General features: G+C 39.7%; 1 protein-coding gene across 7 annotated transcripts in view; it reads right to left on the bottom strand.

The window, feature by feature from the left end:
* Positions 1-20,418, bottom strand: part of EPHA6 (EPH receptor A6) — a 447,233-nt gene that overhangs the window by 117,276 nt on the left and 309,539 nt on the right. For 3 of the 7 annotated variants that reach the window (XM_027666147.1, XM_027666145.1, XM_027666151.1), the window contains 2 exons: positions 11,569-11,731; positions 3,250-3,358 (listed from right to left, as the gene is read on the bottom strand). In XM_027666147.1, coding sequence (XP_027521948.1) covers positions 3,250-3,358; positions 11,569-11,731 — 272 coding nt within the window. Of the gene's footprint in view, positions 1-3,249; positions 3,359-11,568; positions 11,732-12,151; positions 12,200-17,006; positions 17,281-20,418 lie in introns of those variants that run through there. The other 4 variants (XM_027666146.1, XM_027666144.1, XM_027666150.1 and 1 more) reach the window with 3 other exon arrangements.

Raw genomic sequence — 20,418 nt, 5'->3', positions numbered from 1 at the left:
TATAGTAATTGGAGTTGGATCAGTGGTTGGACTTGATGATCTTGGAGGTCTTTTCCAACCCAATCTATTCTATGATTCTATGATTCTATGATTCTAAGAATTATTATTTAGAGGGAAACCTTTTGGTCTAAGGGCTGTTGAGGCACTGAACCCAGTGGAGAACAGCAGTGCCCATGGACATGTTATTTGGTGTGCAGACATACAGTTCCAAAAGCAGCTTGGAAAAAAATGACTGTCCTCTCTATGTACATTACCAGCCTCGTAAAATTAAATAAACATTAATTAAAGGCAGTATATCCACGCAAACAATGTAGATATGAGAAACAGGTGAACACTCCCACCTCATTTCAATGGTTAGTTTAAACTGCTGAAACACAGTAGGAACACTCACAAATTCATTCACTGCTACACAGGTGATGATGAGTGGGCAGAAAATTCTGTACCCTTGTGGAGGGAAATGCAAATCAGTGGATTCTCAGCTTCTGTGTTAGCCTAGAGATTGGAAACCAGTTGCTGTGACCACTAAGGATGGCAGAGCCATGTTTAGGACCTGAACAACTGGTCTGTAGGGTGCCAAGTGCCAGGAAGACTAAATATGAGTAATTATACTTCAAGTGTCAGCCCAAGGGAACAGTCAAATGGAAAGATTTTAACCCAATCCAGTCCTCCCAAGTATGCACGTGGCCCCAAAATGTGACTACAGTGGCCAGTGATTGATCACCAGCAGAGGAGTCTCCTCATTCTCTGTTCGTGTTGGCTACAGAACAATTGGAGAGGAATAATTTCTGTAATGATAAGACTAAATCATACTGAGCTTTAACATCACATTTCCTGGAATTAAGCCAAGACCCCCTGTCCTGTGCCTCCAAGTCTCTGCTGCTTTCATTTTTCTCTCTAGGACTGACAGTCGTGCTTCCTGCTTGCTCTGGGTGGATAATCACTCAGCAAAGTGCAGAGCCAGGTGCTCATTTAACCCAGCCTCTCCACTATGAATAGACTCATCAGCAGCCCAAAGACTTGACAGCTCATCAAATTGTTAATTCTAAACACTGGAGCAGAGCACATCTGTAGGGTACCAGTCGCATTTTTCATGCTGAAATTTGCCTCCAGTCCTAGAGTAAATTGAGTATTTATTCAAAATTTTCTTGCTCTGTCTTCTGTGGAATACGCTCTTATCACTGCATTTAAGCAGCACTTCAAAATGAATTCGTATCTTACATAATTGAAATGGTCCCTTTGAGTAAGGCATTAGAAAGCTAAGAGAATCTCTGATATCCTTAACGCCAGCAAACAGAAGGAATAAACCAAAAGAAACCCATTTCCATATTTTTTTTTTCATTCCTGAGTTTAGTGAGGTGTTTTTTTCTAAAGGAAGTGTTTGAGTTATGCTTCAGGATTTCACATAAGGATTCCACACAGTTATTTTCTCCAGAAGTTTGTCTAAATAATTCCTCTCTCTTCTGAAAGACCTTGCTGTTTGTCAACTTCTGTAGTAATGGCAGGAATATTTACTTAGCTTCTAAGATTATTTAAGGTCACAGTATGTTCCAAGGTTAACTGCTCTCATCAAGTTCAACAGAAAGTTAGACTTAGTTGGTTTTATTATTTAGCAGAAAGAACATTAATTCACATAATGGCAGCTACTGTGGTTGCTGAGGTATTGCAAATAAAACCTCTGGCCTACACTGATAGAACTTCACTTTCTTTTCAAGTTAGAGGCTATGCTATACCAACAAAACAGAAATATAATTACAAATTTAAAAGTGCCACACAGTCCATTAATATCAGCCCTGTCTCTGATGACCATTATCACATTCAGAAGAGTTAAGTGTAACATCTTTTCTGGCAGTGTAAACACAGGCCCTAAACCAGGACAGTGGGAGTGCAGAATCCTTTCCTAACTCTGGATTTTTTCTGTCCCCAAGCCAGGTAAGAAGGAAACTCCATGGAGAATCTTACTCACATGGAGACTCTTCCAGCATCATTTTTTTTGTGTCTGAAGGAGGGAAAGGGGAAAAGGATAGAGAGGGGTCAGAGCCCACGTAAACTCCAAGGTCTCACAGAGGAGATGGGATCATAATGTCTTTGTCCTTTTAAATTTTGTTTTGCTTCCAGGTGGAAGCAGGTGAAGTCCCAAAATCACACAGGAAACACCCAAGGCTCACTGAAAAAGGAAAAAAGACACCCTGGAAGGAGTTGTGCCTGTGAAAATCTGAGCTACAGCAAGGACTGGTGTTCCTACCTACACATGTCTTTTTTAGCATGTCCAGTTAGAATTTGTGAGTTCCCTTAAAACCTTCACTGTACCATTCAGCATGGCATCTGGTTACTCAAACCAAAATGCTTCCTCATCCAATTTGCATAATGTCATTATTTGATCCTAATCAACACATCAACTGAAGAAAGGTGGACAAAGAGCACTGCATTGAAAGAACTGTAAGCACAAGAATTGGCTAGTTATAAAAATTGGTGAATTCCCCTGCCAGTGCAACAGTACTGCTGTAACACAGATTTAATTGGGATATCTTCAATCTTAAAAAAAAAAAAGCCAGAAAGCAATAAAACAGGACTTTTAGGAAACTATTTTCTGTTTGCCAGTGACACCACAAGCAGAAGAATCATTCTAGTGTTTCGGAGTAAAGTATTCCTTAGTTTAATTTCATAATATAATTCCTGCTTTTTATCTTAAGAGATGCAGAAATGTGCATATAAAATAGGTGCATAATTTTGTATGACTTTTCCTACAAATTTAATATAGTCAAAGTAATAAAAAATGGTCCATTCAAGTGTATTTATCAAGCTACATTGCCAATTCCAAGACATCAAAAATCCTAGTGTTGCACCCTCCAAAGCTTTGCAATTTTCAGTTATGAGATTTTATAAAATATATTGTAGGAATTTTTTCTTTCTTTTTTTTTTTTTTCTTGTAATGTCAGAGCCTTGAAGGTGCAGCAGGTACAAAGTATTTTTAAATTTTCACTCTGGAGGCAAGAGGTCCAGGAACTTATTTTTTAAATATCCAAGCTATTTCCTGATTTCACATAGTTGCTTATCTGCCCAAACTGAGTCTTTATGGAAAACAACACTCACAAGAGAACTGTGAGTACGACCCAAAGAAAGCATTAACCCCACTATGTTTAATCTTTATTTCAGCACTGAAAATGTGGTTTAAAATAACTATTATTCTTAAATTCTTAGTTTTAGATGGTTCTAACCCTGCCTAAATGAGAATGCTGTAGCTTTAATTACCTCCCAGTGATCAGGAAGAACAAAGTGAGGATGACCAGGAGAGTGAATCCACCAACAGCAGCAGTGGCAATGACAAGAATCTGCCCCTGCTCCGCAGCCATATCAGAAGCTGAAAGAGAAGCACAAAGAAAAGAGGTTAATGCTCCATCCCCCAGGGGTTTTGAAGGATGGGTGAAATCATTTCAGTGGTCAAAAGTTACAAATCGTTTGTAATAGTTTCCCCCTGCTTAGCAAGGTCATCAGATGAGAATGTCTGTGAAGCGAGAAACCATAATCCATGTCCCAAGCAGGAGGAAGGGGAGAAGGTGTTTACAGGCTTTTAAAATGAGGAGTTGGCATTATCAGAAACTTGTAGTTTACTTATGTTTGAATATGACAGGATTTTGGACACGAAACTGCATTTTCGTCTTTAGCTTTATTTATCTTAATCCTGCATCTACCATCCACCTGGCCCATGAAGTCATCAGCAGAGCTGTGTATGTAAGAGATGCTAAACCAGCTTCAGGATGAAGCAAAGCAGAAAAAGAAAAATGTGGGGCTTCACAGAAACTTCAGCATGTCTGGTGTTTATTTTTATTGACACAAAATGCATATAGTTTTACCACAATATGCTTTGGGGATTGTCAACACTGCAGCTGAAAAAAAATAAAATTCGTTTTCTTATGCCTCGTGTTTTTCTCTCTGCTTTTTGTAGGATGTTTAGGAGTTAAAAAAGATCGCCTGAAATTATCTGGTCTCCAGACACTTGCTCTTTTTATTAATGTATTGTGTATAATATTAAATTTTTACATTGACAAAGCACCTACTTACAGTGAGATTGGTCCTCACTGTCCAAGTACTACATGAGTAGAAAAAGAATTAGGCTTGTTTTTTTCTCTATCTCTTGCCTTGTGATTTTAGAGTTTTATTTGCTGAACTCAGTTACACTTGAACATTTTCACCACATGACATTTACCCAATTCTTACTTTCTATTTCCATGGGAAATAAAACATTGTTTTGAAAGGAGAATAAATAATTCTATTCAATGACCTCTGACAAGAGTAGTAACAAAGAAAAGAAAATAATTTTTACTTTTGTCAGGAAAGTAACTTTGATATTTTAAACTTGCAAACTGCTCAATAAGCCAAATCTTCAGCTTTCTTTTGGCACCAGTTGATTAAAGCTTAGGGAAGTCACCAAGGCTGCTGCCCAGAAATCTCAGCAGGCTATATTCTCTCACTTTGCAGTTGATGACGCCCAATACAATGCACACATTGCATCCAAAGCCCCACAAAATGCTGTTTCCAAGAAAAACATTTGGCTTCTAAATAATATTTGTGTGAGTTTAGAAACTAGTGGTGTAAACTGGCTTTGTAATAGTAGTAAAGCAAATAAAAACAACAGCAGTTTATGTAAAATTTTCAGCAAAAAAGCAACTTGTTAAATTTCTGCCATTAGGTTTCTCTCCATATAATTTTATGGAATCATGCACAGGCAGTAAATTACAAGGCACTCAGTATCTGTGGTCATAAGCTTTCTGTAGACAAGTTAAATATACACATTTTCCAATAAATGATGTAGCAAATACTCACTGAATAGCTAATCTCCAAAATGATATCTAGTGATGTTATGGGAGTGGATGAATTTCTTGCTCTGTGCTGTGTTATGTTCCACAGAGTCAGATTTAGTTGGAAAAATACAACATAACAAATATCATGCCCCACAAGTAACAAGGCAAATAATAACAGACTCTCCAAATAAAAAGCTGAATATTTTCAGACTAGTGGGAGTCGTGCTAAATGTTGCAGAGATTGTTACAGCCAGGCACGGCTGGAAGCTGTGAAGGTTTCAGAGGAGTCTTTCTTGCCCATCTCTGTGATGGAAGTGAAGGAACAGCCTGTAGCTCTCTTTTTTTGTTTTTAATAAGGAGAAAGATGGGTGAAAAAACGGTGAATTCAGCAGAGGAAAAGCTAACCACGAGCTCAGATAAATTAGCTGTGGTTTCCCCCAACAGACATTCACTGCCAAGGTAATAACTCAGGGCCTTTCTTGGTGCAAATGTAGGGACCAACTCTGTGGTCCGAAGCAGCACCTGCAGCTATGGAGTTAGAGAAAGTTGTGTGTCCTGGACCATTTCTCCTGGATGGAGATGCTATTTCCTGGAGTTCTAGCTAAAACAGAGTCTAATCTATCCATTTAATAACACATATTTTCTATCAGGAACCAAAGTCACAGTAATGAAGGGGAGAAATTCTAGCCTGGCTTTAGTTCTTTCCACCTCTAAGCAGTATGAGTTTTAGCTGAGACTGTAAGTACTTAACAAGTGACCATTCTGGTTCTCTTGTTTGTATTTTACTGTGTTGGTAGAGATGTCAGAGTCCAATACATTAGGATTTCTTTTTCTCAAGTAGCCAAATCACTGTAAGGAGCTTTCAAGCCTGAAACTTTCAGATGACCTTAATTTACTTGTCAGATAAAAAAGTCAAATGACAGACAAGTATAATTGGAAAATGTGGATTTCTTAAAAACTGACAGAGAGGCAGGTAAAGTAAAATGATGGAAATACTTATTTTTGCTCAAGTGATCCTTCAATAAAATCAATAAAGGCACAGTGCAATGAACATCACACATACAAGCACATGTGTATGCACATACACAGATTTATCACACGCAGGTAAAAGGTTCCATAAAACATTATTTAGGCAGTGAGAAGACAGTAATCAGGGACACTCAACACTTTTTTTTTTTTAAAAGCATTTTTCCATTCTAGATTAAATTCAATGTGTCTCTCAATCTCTCTGTTCTTTTCTGATTTCTCCAGCCTTCTCTTAAGGTAAAGTTCAAGTTGTAAATACTAAGAGCTTTAATTGCTTCTGGTCTGCATGTTCTTGAATCTTTTTTGTAATTTCCTCTTTTTTCTTCCTTATTTTATATAACTGGTATATGACCCTGTGTTTCTCCTCAGAACTAGTTTGATTATTCAAGACAGAAAAACTCAGTTTAAAAAACAATTATGATAGGTTGCAAAGTCAAGCAAGTTCCTGCAACCTTATTTCATGTCTTTGTGTGTACATATTAGACTACTGCATTTAATCACAGAAGCACACAGCATTTTTCTCCCAGAATCTCATTTTTAGACAACACTGTCAGTACTCATACAGCTAAAATCAATATTTTGTTGTCTCTATGCTGTCCAGTGCACAGTCTCATATCTGCCAACTCTGCACCATCCAAATCCATCCAGTGCTGGATGATTAGTAGCTCTGTGAGCACAGGGATGAATGTGGCTGTACCATGTATGGGGCCATACTCCATTTGTTGAAGTTGATAGACAAGGGGATGAGGAAGCACCGGTGCAACAGGAATACATAAGCCAATAAGTTCATTTTGACAGAAAATGTACTTTAAAAAATAAGTTGCCTAAGACAAGGAAAAGGAAGATTTTGTTACTTATCCCAGCAGATGATTCAACAGTATTCTGCAATGTTTGGGTGTCAAAACACTTCAAACATATTGTACCTGCAACTAATGTGATTAGTCAAAGTGATGACTTCGTTTTAAAACTGCAGCATGTATATAACACATTATTAACCAGATAAACTCTTCACTTCCCTCAAACCTCATGCTAAAGTCAGGTTATATGCCTGAAATAACATTTAAAGTGTCTAATTGCATGGTTCCAGCTTGAAGGCATGCCCAGATATCCCTCCTGCATCTGGCCTGGTGTCAGTTCTGTGCCTACAAATTACTCTTTACATCCATACCCTGTCTCGGCCCCTCTCTGGGTTCTTCATCTGAATGTGTGGAGGAGGAGCTGCACTTTCTCTCCTCACTGGGCTGAAGGGAAATATCCTAAAGCTTCTCCATTTCCTCACTGGGCAGACTGGAAGAAATGGTGCAGACGTTTTAGTCATGGTACAAGAGGGTGACAGACAGAGAGAATCTTTCAGCTCTGCTCTTTCTTTTCTTTGAGCAAATTTCTCCACAATATTTTAAAAGTTTGTGTATTTGGTATAAAAGACCTGGAAGGCCTAATGACAGCTCACTCCTGTCTCTTAGCTACATCCTTTAGTTATTTCAACTTGACATCTATCAGGCAGCAGACCTTCCAGCAGACTTAAAGATAAAAAAGTGACAAGAAAGACAGCTAGACAGATAATAGTGAGCGGCTGTAAGATAGATAAGTGTGGACGGTGAGAAGTGGAGCTCTAATAGACAGAAACTGGCTGTCAGATGGCTTTGGAAAGCATTGTAAACAACAGTGCTTAAGAACAACAGATAAGTAAAACAGAGTCTCATTAGGGTAATCTTTAAGTTTACAAGGAACTGATGGGCTCCAGTCAAAGGAGAAATGTGGGAAAGGGAGAAGGCAAAGGAAAGGTGATCTTAAAAAGGATGTTTAGGAGGAAAATGCTGTCACTAGCATAAGGGTGTAAAACTTTTTGGTATATGTTCACTTGAAAAGCTTTCTTTCAAGTGTTTCCCCCAGCATTCACTTCCTGACCAGTGGATTAGTGGAGAGCCTGTGCAAGCAGTTTGAGATCTGAACAAGGATGTCTCTCTTGTTTAGGAAATGCAGAGGAAAAGTGAGGTCTCTAGGGCTTCTGGATATGTACAGTAGAGCAATTAGATAGATCAAACCCAAATGTGAAGAACAACTGAAAATATAAAACACAGCAAGGAAATACTTCAAGATTAAAATGAGACATCCAGTGATGACTGATATTGAACACTAGGGCTAAGCAGACATGGAGAGAGATCCAACAAGGCAGTTTCTAAATATGACATATGCGCCATCTGATTTGTTTGTTTCAACAAGAAATTCAATTTACTATTGTCAAAACATCAAGCATTCTAAAAAGCAAAAGTATAATCCCCATTTTTCATTGGTAATTCAATGTATTTCTAAAAATCCTAGGGATGGCTTCTCTGTCAAGTCATGAATCAAAGCATGTGCTTAAACCAGTATTGGACCTCTACTGGAACCAATGACTCTGGACCCTTCTCTTGATCTTTGGAGTTCTGGAAAGAATGGAGCTCAAGAGTCTCAATCAAATCCAATGGCAAATCCAAAACAGTATATTTTGAGCTTGAAAAGTTAAAGGTAGATTTTTTGGATGGGGGAAGAGGGGGAAGAATGTTGGAATCCAGAAATAAAAGAAAGTCACCATCTGTGCTTATGGTAAGGAAGTTAAAGTTTCCTCAAGGTCAGGGTTTCAGGCCAATTGTTTTTTCATAGTCTTCAATTTTATAAAACACCTAATCAGGTATTTTCGTAACATTTCTGAAATGTTTATTTTTTAATTCTTAATATGACTAACTTAAAGCATATGAAAGTCTATCTTGCTTTTGGATTAAATATTATCATGTGTTTACAGTTATCACTCTGTTCAGCCCAAACACTAGTCCACACTGCATAAATGCTAGTTTGTTCCTTAAGTCCCTTCTGGAACAAGCCAACCATTTTGCTTTCAGGTTATTTTCTCCCAGTGACGGAAGGGCTGACATGGAAAATACCCTTGGTTTTAGAACAAGCCCTGCACAGGAGAGCTACAGCATGAAAACACTTCACTGCCTAACAGCTGTAAATTATTCAATATTTTACAAATTCCTCCAGGCACTGAGGTACTGCAGTAAAAACCACCTCTCTAGAAAAGAGGAAAAAAAAAAAGCTTTGAACCATTCCTTTTAAAAAAAATCCAAAACCACCACCACCAACAAAAAAAAAATCTTCCATAAAGAGCAAGTTAGAAGAGAGAGAGAAAAAAAAATAGAGAGGGCTACAGTTACAGATAAAAGCATATTTGCCCTAGGACAAATGGGGTTTTATTCTCAGAATGCATTTTCTTCTATGTTAGGAAGGACCAGAGCTTTTTTGTGGTGATTCAGATAGTTGGTACTTCCAATAGATAAAAGTGAGATTATACCTCAACTTATAGCCACAGCAGTGGTACCTGTGTGTGTCCAGAGTGTATTAAACCCTGCCATCTTTGCTACAAGTGTTTTGCCCATAAAGTGCTGAAACAGATGGACTAATAAAATGGTCAAAAGCAGTAGTTACCATGCTCTGTAAAGGTATTACATATCCCAGCAGCCTCTTAGATTTAAACAGGGGAAGAAATGCCTGACAGCATCCACTCATGCATCCCTGCTTCCTTGAAGAGAATTTTTCTGACTATTCTAGGTAACTGCATCTCCTATCACAAAGAAAGTACAAATTTTACTCTTTGGAAAGCTTCATTTATTTGTCTTTGCATCAAGGAGAAGAGTTCAACAACAGCACGCTCCCCAAGCAGTGGCTGTCTCAGCCTGGGGGTCAATAAGCAGGGTGTTTCCCCCAAAAAGCACATCAGCATTATTTACTAACTTTTGTCATTACTGCTGCAGAGTTGGTCTTCTTTCTCCCTCATGCATCACCATTAATAATCACACCAAAATGTCTCAGTTTTCCCAGTAATGATGTATCTAATTTTATCCTATATAACTGAACTGACACAGATAGTGTTTCACCCAGTAAATGGGAGAAGGCACGACAGCACTGTCCTGCCAAGGACAGAATGCTTTAGGACATTGATATTCACATCTCATAGCTGATGAGCCAATAATTTTTTATAACTAGTCTGTTAATTTTAAGTTTTCTTAAATGCTCATTTTGAATTGCTCTCTTTCTCATTATCTATCCACAAATTATGTCAATATTCAAACAGGGTAAATGGAATAACCTTGGATGTTTACCTACAACTCATCCTGGAATTCTTCTCTTGTGTAACATGTACAATTAGCAGAGAGCTGAAGGATGTTACAAGCTAATGCCAATTGAGAATGATTTTTTTATGAGATTGTTGGTTGATAAATTTTCTGTCGACAGCACAGACTTTTAAAAGATTCTGTTTTTCCCAGTCTTTTCATGAAAATATTAGCTTTAAATGAATTAAAATCTGGTTAACTGAAAGTCCACAAAAATTAATTGCAAAAGTAACTTGTTTCTAATTTTAACCAAGTAACTTGTTCCTAATTGGTAGAGATTGAGGGAGCTGCAGTAGTCCACTCTGGTCTAATATTATTTGGTATCTTTCAGAATAATTGAGAAGAATGCATGTTAAAAAATCAGAAAACTTTCAGCTGAGCCCAAGAGCCAGTTGTACTCGTGAACTGAGAAGGAGAGATGGGGCTGGGGTGGAGTGAGTGGATTCCCACTGCCAGGAGATATTTCTATCAGCAATACCAAGGAGAGAAACGCCACTGGAACCACAGTCTTCCTGATTCAGATGGGCAAGTGACATTTTCACAAACATAACTAGACTCATAGAAGTTTAAATATTGTTTAATTTTATATCAATTATATCCCTGGGTGCCCAACACCAGATATTTGTTGCATCAAGATCTACTGAAATTCTTGAAAGCACACAAGTGCTCAACTCCTTTTCAAACCAATTGGCTTAAGTACCCAGAAAATTTTAGGAAGTCCAATTAGGCATTAGGCACTTGGAAATCCAGCCCAGATTGATTTTTGAAACAGAAGTTAAGAAGAAGTGAAATTGGAACACAAATCCCTCGGTGCTCTTGGAAGCACTTATTTAGTTTTGAGTCTGTATTTTAGCTTAAGCAACTTGAATTCCAAAACATTAATGAAAAACATGGTATACATAATTGGTTAACTAAAGTAATTTAATTAATGAGCGTTTTAGTGTTGTATCTACTACACTAATTTTACCTCAAACATGTAAATACCTTGTTTTAGGTTTCTTTGAATATAGAGGACAAAAAATGACTTAAATATAAAATTGTCCAGCGCATGAACATCACACATCAAGCCTTTTTGCACATTTTGAAGGAATATGTAGGCTTCTTGCTTCTTACTGGCAAATCAGTGGTTGATGGAAATACATATAAAAATTTTCATTTTTTTTTATTTGTAGAGTCTGAGAGCACTAAAAACTGCAGAGGAAAGAGTCCATCACTGTTGTGGGAGCTTGCATGAGGCTGCTGGACTTAGCAAAGCCTGACTAAAGGTATTTCTAGATGTCAAAAGGAAGGCCTGCTCTAAGGAAAGAAATGATCACAGAGTCCTAGAATATCTCAGGTTGAAGGGACCCATAAGGAAATTTTATGGAAGAGAACATTCCTTCAGCTGCAATGTTGGGCTGAAATTTCTGTTTTTTCTTATAAATCCAGAAGTGTGAGTCTGAGGCCTACTTGTTTTTTGTCACACAGCAGTGGTCATTTTGTGATAAGCAAATGGTGTGGGTTCAGCCATTCAAACTCCCAGTGTCTCACTGTTTTAGAATTAGATGTTACTTCTATTGTATTTATTTTTTTTTCCCTTCAATGAAACTTACTTTCATCTCCAGTTTCAAATTCAAACTTCTGGCTATAGCCGCTGTATCCTGCTGCCGTCCTGACTCTGATATGAAATATATACTTGGTGGCTGGCTTGAGACCTGTGATGATAACACTTGGAGCCTTGGACCTTGTGGAGGAATAGCTGAGCTGCTCATGCTCCTGAGGGACAAAAGAGGGAAGAAATGATATCAAGTTGAGTTGAACAAACTTTGCAAAAATGATATAACAGAACTGAAGCTCCATATTCTTCTCATGAGTGTAAAATGTGTCTATAAAAGGAGGTGCAGGTATGGATTTGCATACTTTGATTCTGTGCTATAGTCATAATGTATGATATGGCCTTGACTTTCACATTTCAGTTTTTTTTCTTTAATCTTGCATATTGACACATCTTTGTGACTTGGGTTAGTAATTACACCGTAGTCAAACCAATATGGAATTAGTACAAGACTACATTCACAGAAAAAAATGGCAACTAGAATGGCAGATAATTATTTCTGCACAATGGACAAAACTAGGAGGTCAGGAAATACTAGTAAGCTGTAAAGACGTGGGAGTATTCAAATACCCGCTACTCACTTCTACCCGCAGGTAGTGCCAAAATGCCGGCGCTATCCGTGGGTAGACCTGTGGGTAAAAGAAAATAAAAATTAACTTTTTCTTTAAAGCCTGTAAAGTTCTAGCACAGCTCAACTCCTTCACCGCTGCTGAACTAAAGTTTTCTTTCCAGGTGGCTGTAGTGTAGTTGGACATGAAATTCACTTTCAAGCTCTATAAGGAGGAACACTCTCTCCGAAGTCCCCCGTTAATCTCCTAGCAGTTGATCCTGGGCAGCTGCTGGGAATTCCTGGCTCTCACAGAGATCACTGAGAATTATGGTGTGCAGAGATCCTTGGGAATTACCAGTGCAGACCAGCTGCTGCAGTACAGAGACCAGCCACATCGATTGCTGGGCAAAAACTAAGAGCTGCTTTGCTAGACGGGTCGCCGACGATGTTTTTATACAAGGGAAGACTGACTGATTTGGAAGGAGAACATTTGTTCCCTGTCATTAGTTACTGTCAATTGATAAATCAGTAATCTGTAATATTTTATGGGCTGCCTTAAGGCCAGCTTTACTTCAGTGGAGCAGGATTTGTCTCCAAACTGACAAATGAGCAGAAATGTCCTTGGCATATGCTTAACAATCCAACTGTGACACCCATAGGGCACCATATACATTTATTATACCATGCAGGAGTATTAGAGTATGTATAAGTTATTCAAAGGGTAATTCCAACCCACTAAGAAGGAAACAATCTGGTTCACAGAAGAGATATAACCAGGAGAAGAATAGGTTACAGTTGGATTCTGTTGGACTCTTAACCTCTTGTGAGAAACATTCACCACAAATTTTTTGTATAAAACAAACAGTTCTGTATAAAACATTCTGAGTTGACTTCAGTCATGTGTAAGAAAGTCACATTAGCACAGGACAGAAGGTATATCCCTTATTCCCCCACTGGGCCTAAAGGGAGATGGCTGGGAAAACCAGATTAAAAAAAACAAACACACAAAAGCAATTTAATGATTCTGTTAAGTGAAGGAGCAGAAGGCAGGCAACAATGACCAGTACATAAAATAATTGCATTCAATGTTCACTTCAAGCAGTGGAAATCATTTGAAAAACTGTAGTAAGAGGAAGTGTTGATTTGTTCTACAGGCTCTTACCAAATTTTGAAGCTGTGAGGAGCATGTATTTAAATTGAAATAATAAGGTACAGTGTACATGTAATCTTATGGATAGAGACTATAATTAAGATACTATTAGCTATAATTAACCACTTCTTTGATTATCAGATTTCTCCCAATTACTTGAAATCCTATAACTTTAAAAAAATTAGTGGATTTTAGATATACTTTTTTCAGGCATTTCAGAAAATATCTATTTTCTTCTGACAGAAAGCCTACTTGTTAGAGTGATAGATTTTTTGTGTGTGTGATTAAGCTTACTTCAACTTGAAAAATATCACGTATCTGAGCAAAAAAAGGGTATAACAGGTTAATACTCATCTTTGTAAGGAAATAGAGAGGAATTTCCATACTAATTCATGGACATTTCACAAACATTCAGTGTGTCATGAATAACTAATTTCTATTCCACAGCCTTGTTATATGTGCAACTTCCAGGGACTTCCATGTATAGAGGGGACATACAACTTGACATTGAACTTGGCAAGGGTATGCAAACTTGGAGAACACGAGGCTTGAGCTTATTTGGTAATGAAGCTGCTGACCATAGTGTGCACATTACTGCCCAAAGAGATTTAGTCTTTTAAGACAAGTTATCTACCAGCTCAAAGTTAATCTAAGAATTAGACAAAAAAAATGGCCCGTCATGGCCCACAGATGTGCAGAGACTTTGCACTCTGGAATGCTCTGGAAATTTTCAGTTAGACTCTGTAAGCTACGGAATGGACCAGTGGCTAAGGGATTTCACTGTACAATGTAATAGTTGCTTTTTTCCCCCCCTCAGACTATCTTACTGCCTGAAATCAAGTTCAAAGCATTTAACAATGTACTGTTTTTTCTGACCTGCTGAAGAGACTGCAGAAAAAATTTCATGGAACTGTAAAAAGACAAAGGATCCTTCAGAGGAGGATGGAAATGGAAATTTTGTCAAAAAATCGGTGGAGATTCTCCAAGATACCAGGATAAGATTTTCTCCTTGAAGTCTGTTAGAACAAGGCCAGTGGCAGCAAAGAAGTGGGAACGACTTGTGAAAAAAACCAATCTGAGCTATATCTGTTGTATGTTATTACAGGCTAATTACTGCTTGTGTAAAACACAGCATTTGGGATACAGGGGCTCTGTAATCAGGGATGTGGACAGACAGTCATCAAGTATAATTCATTATTTGTTGTTAGTAAAAGGTAATTAGTGTGACAAGGGCGTGATGGTAACCTTTAATGAACAAAATGGGTCCCTCTGTGACTAACAGCAACCTCCTGAGGGTCAGCCACTTCTGCCTGTCCCTTCTGGGCAGTGGAAGGTATTTTAGTTACCTCTGAGGGTTGTCTGGCTTGTTTCTCCCTCACCACCTCCCTGGGCCCTGAAGGGTCCCTTCTTCATGCCCATTCTCCTTTCTGCAGCCTCTTATGCCATCCATCCCACAGAAAAACAATGTCTAGGAGTACACAATCTTAAAAGTAATAGTGCTATCATATGGGAAAGGGGGTAGGATTTGGTATTCCATGCAAAACAGCAGGAAGAGAACCTGTCACCTTGGGGTGTTTGAGAAGAACAAGCTTCAGGAGTGTGTATCTGAGGAGCAAGTTTCTCATATTTAAGACAAAATGATTCATAGCTGCAGACTTCATATAGCTGGAATGTTTTGCACAAAGAATTCAGTCTTTTTGGACTGGATTCATACAAGAGACAATTCTCCAAAGAGTGGATGCTTTGCCATTATTCTGTTCTCTTGACAATGACAAGATCTGCAGCCCAGCTGGAAAGCCAAAGCTTTCCATAGAGAGATACAATTTGAGCTTGATGGGGGTGGCTCTCAAAGTTGGCCACTCCTTCTGCCGTGATATTTTGCAGGAAGGCTAAAGACAGTCTCAGACTAAAAAAAATACAATTCTAGTCTGCAGAGAAATGTGGGATGCCTTGTTTTATTCTTGCTACAGATCACATGCCCTACTTTAGCAGGGATTCTGGGTTCAAAAAGTGAATTTTAAACTGAAGGACTTAGATGTACTTCCTGGATGTTAGTGCCTACTTCTCCCAGACCTCGCTTTTATGTTGTGGCAAAATATAGATATATATCAACCCAATTACTATACACCCTATTTTCCATCAAAAGGAAGCTTTGAGTGCTAGAAGGAGCCACAGTATGGTCTGTGATAGATCTCTGACCTGAACAGTGACAGGACCAGGATCAGTGGGACTATATTTATTCAGTATTTCTTGATAACTACAGAGGACTACTAAAAATCTGAAAAATAAAATAAAAGTTTCACTGATATGGTTGTATTTCCCATGATACAGAAGGACTAACAGAACTGTTGGCCCAGTTCTCAGTTATGGCCCAGTGTTCATAGAAAAGAGAGGTTACAAGAAATGCTCTGACCCTTTACAGTAGTATCAGAGCAGCATTTGTGATCTTAAGATGGCACAGGACTCACAAGAAGCAGTTCTGAGAACACAGTGGCCGAGGGGTTAAACATAAGTTGAAGTTAAATATTATATACTCATAGAACTACCAGACAGAATCTGATATGAGGAAATTCATTAGATCTCTTCCGTGGCCTACTGCAAATTTATCTTGGTGAAAATCTATAATTAAAACATATATATAATCCAAATGCAAGTGATGTCAATGTTATCACACAATGTAATACTGAGTCTGTGACTAGATATCCAAGTTCAACAGGATTATAGCATGAACTTTGAAAATGTTATCTCTATTTCTAAGGAAATTGTATTTTTCTTATTGTTTGGGTGATTCTTCTTGTCAATGGATTCAGTTTTGATTATAAGAGACAGTGTTGATCTGTGCATGAACAGGAACACCTTTCAGAATGAAACTCTTTCCTGCAGCCACTTCTGTGTGAGTATCTGAATCTGGATCTATCCTAATTTTATACTTGGCTTTATAGTCAAGGTATTTTTTTTCATATCTCAAGGAACAGACTGACTGAATGGAAGTTACAACAGTGCCAATGGACTAAGACTAGACAGCCTAATTTAATGGAGTACCAGGAATAGAGGATAAAAGTTAATGAAAAGCTTTCTGCTTTTGCAATGTAACAGAGTAGTTGGATCTGTCCCATCAACATATGCTGTGATGAAATGTTTCCACTCTATAACACTATCAGATTGAACTGTAGTTCTTCACTCAGTGAAAGTAGCTACTTTATTAATGTCATATTCATTCAATACCCAGATGTTCTATTATTGTGATTATTCTCACCATTTTTCTCATGTACTCAAAAAAGGGGTTTCCCTCTGATAACATTAGCCCTTGCAAACAAACATACATTTTCACATGCCATACCTGTGTGAACATGTTGAACCTTCCCCCCCCTTACTACAGTGGGAAAAAGCACAGAAATGAAGACTTTGTGCACACATGTAAAATATTGATAAAGACTAAACAAAACGTGATGACATTTTATCACTTTAGACTCACATGGTAAGAAAAGAGTTTACACTCTGATGTTATAGATGAGAAAAAGGATATATAACTGAAATCTCTAGTGCAAAAAAAAAAAAAAAAGAAATAAAAGCTGAAATGCAGAATTTTGCTTATAGTGCTCAAATAACCTTTTAAAGATTAACCTTACCAGTAAAGCACTGATAGAAATCCAGGTACTTTCAGGTGTACAAGATTTTTTAATATTTGAGTGGGAAAGAGAAACATGGCTTTTATCAAAACACTATCAGTCCTTACTTTAGCAGCTGAAAAAGAACCCCAAATATAATTTTCTGTCATTTAGAATATATAATGGGAGCTCCAGGAATTGCCATTCTCTTGCAATACACTCCAAGTCTGGCTAATTTTCTGAATGACAATCAAGGTATTCAGTTCATTCAGTAACTGAAAAGTCTTAAACTGACACTAGGGAAAGAGTCTCCAAAGAGTTCTGCCAGCTGAAAACAGGCTTAGTGTTTACCCACAACTTCCAAATGTATGTGTGCAGAAAGAATCTAGGGAGAGTAACTGAGTCTACTATCAACTGCTTGCAAATACATAGAACCATAGAATAGAACCATAGAATCAGTCGGGTTGGAAAGGACCTCTGAGATCATCAAGTCCAACCCTTGGTCCACTACCACCGTGGTTACCAGATCATGGCACTGATGCCACATCCAGTCTCATCTTTGAAACCTCCAGGGACGGAGAATCCACCACTTTCCTGGGCAGCCCATTCCAATGCCTGATCACTCTCTCTGTAAAGAATTTCTTCCCAATACTCAACCTAAACCTCCCCAGGCAGAGCTTAAGACGGAGCCCTCTTGTCCTACTGCTGGTTGCCCAGGAGAAGAGAACAACCCCCACCTGGCTCCCCCCTCCTGTCAGGGAGTTGTAGAGAGTGAGGAGGTCTCCCCTGAGCCTCCTCTTCTCCAGGCTGAACAGCCCCAGCTCCCTCAGCCTCTCCTCACACCACTTGTGCTCCAGACCCTTCACCAGCCTTGTTGCTCTTCTCTGGACCTGCTCCAGAACCTTAATATCCTCCCTGAACTGAGGGGTCCAGAATCGGACACAGCACTCGATGTGCGGCCTCACCAGCACTGAGTACAGGGGCAGAATCACTTCCCTGGTCCTGCTGCCACACTGTTCCTGATCCAGGCCAGGATCCATTGGCCTTCTTGGCCACCTGGGCACACTGCTGGCTCATGTTCAGTCTCCTGTCAATCCAAACTCCCAGCTCCCTTCCTGCCTGGCTGCTCTCCAGCCACTCTCTCCCCAGCCTGTAGTGCTGCAGTGGGTTGTTGCAGCCAAAGTGCAGGACCCGGCACTTGGCCTTGTTGAACCTCATCCCATTGGAATCAGATCATCTCCCCAGTCTGTCCAGGTCCCTCTGCAGAGCCCTCCTGCCTTCCAGCTGATCAACACTCTCCCCCAGCTTGGTGTCATCTGCAAATTGCTAATGATGGACTCGATCCCCTCATCCAGATCATCAATAAAGACATTAAACAGAACTGGGTCCAACACTGATCCCTGGGGACACCACTAGTGACTGGCTGCCAACTGGATGCAGCCCTGTTCCCCACCACTCTCTGGGCCCGGTCATCAGCCAGTTCCTAACCCAGCACAGGGTGCCCCTGTCCAAGCCATGGGCTGCAGCTTTTTCAGGAGAATGCTGTGGGAGATGGTGTCAAAGGCTTTACTGAAGTCCAGATAGACCACATCCACAGCCTTCCCCTCATCCACCAGGTGGGTCACCTGATCATAAAAGGAGATCAGGTTGGTCAGCAGGACCTGCCCTTCCTAAACCCATACTGGCTGGGTCTGATCCCTTGTCCATCCTACGGGTGCTGGAGGACTGCACTTAGGATGATCTGCTCCATAACCTTGCCAGGCACTGAGATAATTTTTCAGTTTATATCTATTGTCCTCCAACATGAAAATTCTATACTTAAGCCCTATGATCCTCCTGCTTGATCTCTTCAGAGCATTATTATTTAACAGAAAGAAATACTAATAGATATTAAATCTATATACCAAGGGACCAGGTCTTTATCCTGTACAGTACACCACAATGTCAAAGCTGAATAGGTACTGTAGTGGTTTGAACCTTGTTTTCCCCCAGAGGCTAAGAAAAGTGGTAACCCCCAGGGGTGGAAACCCCTGGAAGTTTTGAAGTTCTGTCCAATGAGCGCTCCTGCAGAAATGTAAACATATCACAAGCACCGGAAGAGAAGAGTTGTAGTTTGGGTTGGTAGAAGAGTAGTCATGTTGTAGGAGACCATGAGGAAGGGGGCTTGGAGCCCCTCGGGGCCTCTGGGGCCCCCCAGCCCCAGTTGGGGGCTACAGAGACTTGGAACAGTGTTAAGCTGGACTATGTGTCTGTAGCTGTGAGCTGGGAGATGTTTTCCATCTTGAGTGAGCAGAGACAGAGCAGAAGTGGTGGCAGCGTCCAGAGGTTATGGCTGAGAGCCAGGACAGATAAGAACTGAACCGGAGGAAGCAGCAGAAGCTAGCAGCAGAACTACGGAGTTCTGGGGGTGAGAACTGATATTAGACCCCCCAAACTCCTTTGAGACCTCCTGGAAGGAGGAAGATGATGGACTCTTGCTTGAAAGAGCCTTGAAGTGCAACATGCACTGCAGAGAGGAGCTGAGAAGCTCAAAGGCGTCCTGAAGCTGGACCGGGACGGAGAAGGAATGCGGGGGGGTTGACCTTGGCCCCCCTCGCTGCTGCTGCTAAGCTAGCAGCCTTGAAACAGAGCACGGAGCTCTGCAAAGGGGAATTTGAATCCCCTGAGGAAGGGACTTTGATGAAGATGCCCCTGCATTTCGTGATATACCTGTGGTGACGCGAGTCTGGTCCCTGCTGGCATCCCACAGGTGAGGCCTTCGCTTGGACCGAAGGAGAGTCGAGGGGCTTGGAGACCCCCTTGTGTGTGTTGAACAGAGATCCAGCTACAACAATCCAGTAACTGCTGCATGCATGGGATGAGGAGAACCTGCTGCCTTAGAAGAGATTCCTGCTGAGAGACTGGAAGGGATCTGTCCTTCTTTCCCTCCTGGACTTTTATTTGGAGGGGAGAGGAGATCTGATCCATTGTAAATACTATATGTCATGGTAGAGATAGTTGTGATCGTGTGTATAATATGTTATAGTATTTATTTGTACAGTCATTGTAATATATTCCCTTTCCCCCATTCTGAGTCTGGTAGTGTTTTGTCTGGAAAAACCCATCTCACATTGGGTTGAGATGTGGGAGGGGGAATGGAGCTAGGGAATTGGATTTTGGGGCTATCTCAAACCATGACAGGTACCACATTAAAGTAAAGAAGATTTGGAGTTTCATGATTCTCGCACTATAAAAGTTTAAATAAAAGCACCAATAATATTTTTTTTTTTAATGAGACCATTTGGTCACATCTTCCCTCTTTCCTAGATGCAGCAGTTTGAAGGATATACACAATGTGACCTACAGAGGAAGGTTCATTCTTTTGAAGGAATGACCACAATTCTGAAGATAGCAATTTTTATTAATCAAAGCTCTAGTCCATTGTGAAATGAAATCTTTAAATTCTTCCTTACTTTTCCCATGGAATCAGCTATGATGGCACTCCATAGTCACTTGAACTTTAATGCTGTGATACACATTAGAATAAAACAGTAGTTATTT

Source organism: Corapipo altera, unplaced genomic scaffold (assembly GCF_003945725.1).
Source record: "Corapipo altera isolate COAL_440 unplaced genomic scaffold, ASM394572v1 RXGC01000115.1, whole genome shotgun sequence".
In the NCBI taxonomy this organism is placed as follows: Eukaryota; Metazoa; Chordata; class Aves; order Passeriformes; family Pipridae; genus Corapipo; species Corapipo altera.
The sequence above is the reverse complement of the archived record's forward strand: the minus strand, read 5'-3'. Positions and strand labels throughout refer to the sequence as shown.